The sequence below is a fragment of the Lactuca saligna genome, chromosome 4 (genome assembly GCF_052625555.1).
Source record: "Lactuca saligna cultivar CGN05327 chromosome 4, ASM5262555v1, whole genome shotgun sequence".
Taxonomy (NCBI): domain Eukaryota; kingdom Viridiplantae; phylum Streptophyta; class Magnoliopsida; order Asterales; family Asteraceae; genus Lactuca; species Lactuca saligna.
The window spans coordinates 163,838,060-163,842,080 of record NC_136420.1 but is presented as its reverse complement, the minus strand read 5'-3'; the positions used below and the strand labels follow the sequence as shown (position 1 = coordinate 163,842,080).

General features: G+C 32.3%; 1 protein-coding gene across 1 annotated transcript; it reads right to left on the bottom strand.

The window, feature by feature from the left end:
* Window positions 1-1,879: 1,879 nt before the first annotated feature.
* Window positions 1,880-2,800, bottom strand: LOC145040322 (uncharacterized). The gene is made up of 3 exons (XM_078988264.1): window positions 2,643-2,800; window positions 2,288-2,345; window positions 1,880-2,206 (listed from the first exon to the last, which is right to left on the bottom strand). The coding sequence occupies exons 1-3, from the start codon at window positions 2,798-2,800 to the stop codon at window positions 1,880-1,882; spliced, it is 543 nt and encodes a 180-aa protein (XP_078844390.1).
* Between the last annotated feature and the right edge of the window lie 1,221 nt (window positions 2,801-4,021).

Genomic DNA, 4,021 nt, shown 5'->3' with positions numbered 1-4,021 from the left:
AAGAGTTTTTAAAATGTTTTAACACATTTAAGTATAAGAAATCATTTTGGTTTGTTTGTTTCCACGTGTAAATGAACAGCACAATCATATTGTTTTCTACTTCTATTCCCCCCCTAAAAGCATTTAAAAGAGTAAATTGTAGGGGTATGAACTCACCTTATGTGAGTGATTCGATTGACATTCCGATATAGGATGATAAGTTTCACGGGTGAAGTCTCGAAGCACAAATGAGTCCTATTTAGCATATTAAGACATATATATATATATATATATATATATATATATATATATATATATATATATATAGACACACACACACACATTTAGTGATCATAATCATAAATATAGCAAGGAATTGGATTGATTTGCAAGTTTAACTTACAAAATAGGGTGCTAGACTTGAAAAGGGGAGGATGGAAGGGGTTTATGGCCAACTGGGTGTTCACGGCCTAAGCTCACTTGGTGTTCTTGAGTTCACAGCTTGATGTTCTTGACAATTGATGATGATTTAAGGGTTCACAGCCCAAAGGATCTTGAAGAAATGAAGATCATTTCAAGATCTAATCCGGCTCTTAGGAGATTCAAAAGAGATAGGATGATATTTGAGAGGGAAAAGGTGTTCACAGTTGATGATCTTGAGAGAGTAGGCTCGAGTTTATGGTCAGAAGTGAAGAAATGAAGAAGTTTTCGGTCAAACATATATATATATATATATATATATATATATATAGGGCAGGGATCAAGGCCCAAAGGGTTCACAGCTTCGGTTCACGGTCGCGAACCGTTTGCGGTCCAAGGGAGGTTGACGGCCCAAAGGATCATTTGTGGCTACGAGGGTCCTAAACGATTTCCCTCTAAAACACACAACACTTAATGATACTTGGTTTTTATACCTATAAAGTCATTACCTTGGGTATATTTAGATAATAATGGAAATAAGTTTGACTTTTTATTGATATGCTTGACTTTAGATGACCAAGTTTGACTTTTACAAGAATGAAATTACAGGTTGTTAAAATTTAATCCATAAATTCGAGTTTGCAAAATTCAATGATTCGAATGATTTCACTTTATGGAAGGTGGAGATGAGGAAAGTTCTGGTTCAACAGGGATACGCAGCAGATTTGAAAAGAGAAGTGAAACTACCAAAAAACATGGTTGAAATGCTGAATAACGATATTCTAGCAAAAACATACACTACTATTTTGTTTATCTTGACGGACGGAGCACCAAGGGAGATTGTGGATCAGAAAATTTCTCTCACGAATTGGCTGTATCAGAAGAAACAGAAAGTACCTAAGTAAAGGATAATTTTGGATAACTTTGAACATTTCATCTTCGATTTACATGGTGTTGATGTGAGGATTTAATACGAAGGCATTACACATGAAGTCCCGTAAGATGTATTTCGATTGTGACCAGGCATTACATATATAGGTTACATTACATGAAGTATATGTTTAACTGAAAGATTTGTATTAAAATGTGTTAATAATCAGTGGCAACTCTAGAACGTAAAACTGTATGGTTCACTACTTCAATGAACATGACAGAAAAAAGAAAAAAGAAAAAAAATATTGCGGTTTCGGATCTGGTCGAGTTGTATAAGAAAAAAATATTTAAATTTCTTATAATTATACTCGACGAGGTATTATATCTTGATATAATTTCACAATGGTGTCATTACTAATACATCCTAAAACATTTTTTCAATATATGACACCAACTTATCACTTAAAAACTGATCACAAATTATTTTGCGTACACGAGTCTTTACCAACTTCATTGCTGAGAATGTGTGTTCCATACTCGTTGTTGCAACAGGTAAGATCAAGGCAAGTTTCAAGAGAATATAAACCTTAGGATATATCATATGCTTCTATTCTTCGACCATATTTTTAGCAAGTTCTCCAATGCTCATCGATTGATTAAATCGTTCTTCTTCTTGCACATCCTTAATGTAGTTTTTAAGTTCAATTTCAAGAAATTGAAGATTATATTCTATTTGAAACTCTTCCCGATAAAGTGTAGCTATTTCCATTATTTTATCGAAATCAAAGGCTTTCAAAGACTCACACGGGCACAAACAAGCTATGTAAAGAAGTAATTTTGTGTTAGCCTCGCTAAAGCAATGGTTAAACTCTTGAAGTTGCATATCAATCACCACCTTAAATACATCAACATGAAAGTGACGCAAGTTGTTGGCCTAAAAATAAAACGAATCTTTAATATGCTAATGAAAAAACACAATAAATAAATTAGGTGAGTAATATCAAATGTTACCAACATGTGAACCGCTTCGGCCACTGAATCCATCATAATATTCATCTTCCATATCCACAATTCTAACATCATGTTTATTGAAAAAAAAAACAAAAAAAAAAAAAAAAAAGTAAGATTCCCTAAAATTGGTTCCCAGCCTATTTCTATAATTTCTTGAATTGTTTTTTAGAGCTACTTACTTGATTCACGTCATTTACGATATCTTGTTCTTTTCTTTGTAATGTTCTATTCAAATGATTTATGACTCCCACGATATCAACAATCAAGTGTAAACCAAACACAAACTTAAAGAACTTTAATAACCTTAAGATGTGAATTGTTTCGGCTTTACAATCACGATCGCTATTAACTTTAATAACCTTAAGATGTGAATTGTTTCGGCTTTACAATCACGATCGCTATTATCTTTACTAAGGTCTTCAAGTACTTCACAAATGGAAGAATATATGTTCTTGATATTGAATAGAGATGAAAAATGAGAACACCATTGAGTATCAGAAGGTCGTTTGATACCCATTTCTGGTTCAAACCAATACCACTCTTAAGGTCACCTAAAATTTACCATAAAAAAATTTAATTAGCATAACATAACTACAAAAATATTTTAATTATAAATTTAGTATAATTATAAAGCAAATCTTCAGTCAATACTTCCATAACTTTATCAGCTTGTTTTTTTCTTAAATTATATTGCCTCTTGTAGGAAGATCCAATAATTTCTAACAGTTGAGAAACCACATCAAAGAAATCATTAACCTTAATGTGATGTTTTGCAACAAATACTACGGCTAACTTTAACCGGTGAGCAAAACAATGAATAATGTATGCAGATTTTGTTTCATTCATAATCAAAGTTTCAATCCAAAAAATACACCACTTATGTTACTAGCACCATCATAACGTTGTCCTCTAATGGTAGTAGGACTCAAATTCCACTTTGACAGCATATCATGAATGGTAGCCTTTCGTGTCAAAGCTAAAGTGGCACTAACATGTCTAATGCCAACAAACATTTCTACAACTTCCGCCTTTTTATTTACGAATTACATTACTCATGTCAATTGTTCTTTACATGAAACATCACGTGACTTGTCTACTAAAAATGCAAAAAATATTTTCCAAGATCTTCCATAACAACATTCATAAATGCATCTGAAGATGCCTGCACGGTATCTTTTTGGATATCACTGCATTTCAATTGTGTATTTTTTGGAGCATTCATTAACACGACATGATCTACCACATCACATCGATCAGCTAACCATTGTAAAAGTTCAAGAAAATTACCTTTATTATTTGATTTTTCCTTCCCGTCATCACCACAGAATGCTAATCATTGATGCAATAAGAATCTAACACATATAACTAAAGCATCCAAACGAGTACGATATTTTTTTTTTCTTATAAAGTGGTTTGTTTCTTAAAAGCAAATGTTATGGATTGCCTTTGGATCATTAAATTTTGATATTTTTGGACTGTAATATTGTGCAGAGTTTCAGGTTTGTGATCATCTAGTCCTAATTTCCTATTCCAAGCATTGAATCTAGATTTCACAAAATGATATCATCCACCTTGGTTTTGTATATCGGATTTGAATACATAAGAATATAAGCAAAATTTGGCTTTCTCTTTTATACAATATTCTAACCAATATATTTTGTCATCAAACCAATATATACTGAATCTTGGTTGTTTACCTCCAAAAGCACGTTATCGAAACTTATAGTTATGAGGTTGG

What these genes read in the sequence shown, in the direction of transcription:
- LOC145040322 (XM_078988264.1), bottom strand. Translation starts at nt 2,800, where the DNA reads ATGGGTATCAAACGACCTTCTGATACTCAATGGTGTTCTCATTTTTCA. An exon ending in GAAACAATTCACATCTTAAG is followed by an intron (nt 2,346 to 2,642) that starts GTTATTAAAGTT and finishes ACATGATGTTAG; the next exon opens with AATTGTGGATATGGAAGATG. An exon ending in GTGGCCGAAGCGGTTCACAT is followed by an intron (nt 2,207 to 2,287) that starts GTTGGTAACATT and finishes TTTTATTTTTAG; the next exon opens with GCCAACAACTTGCGTCACTT.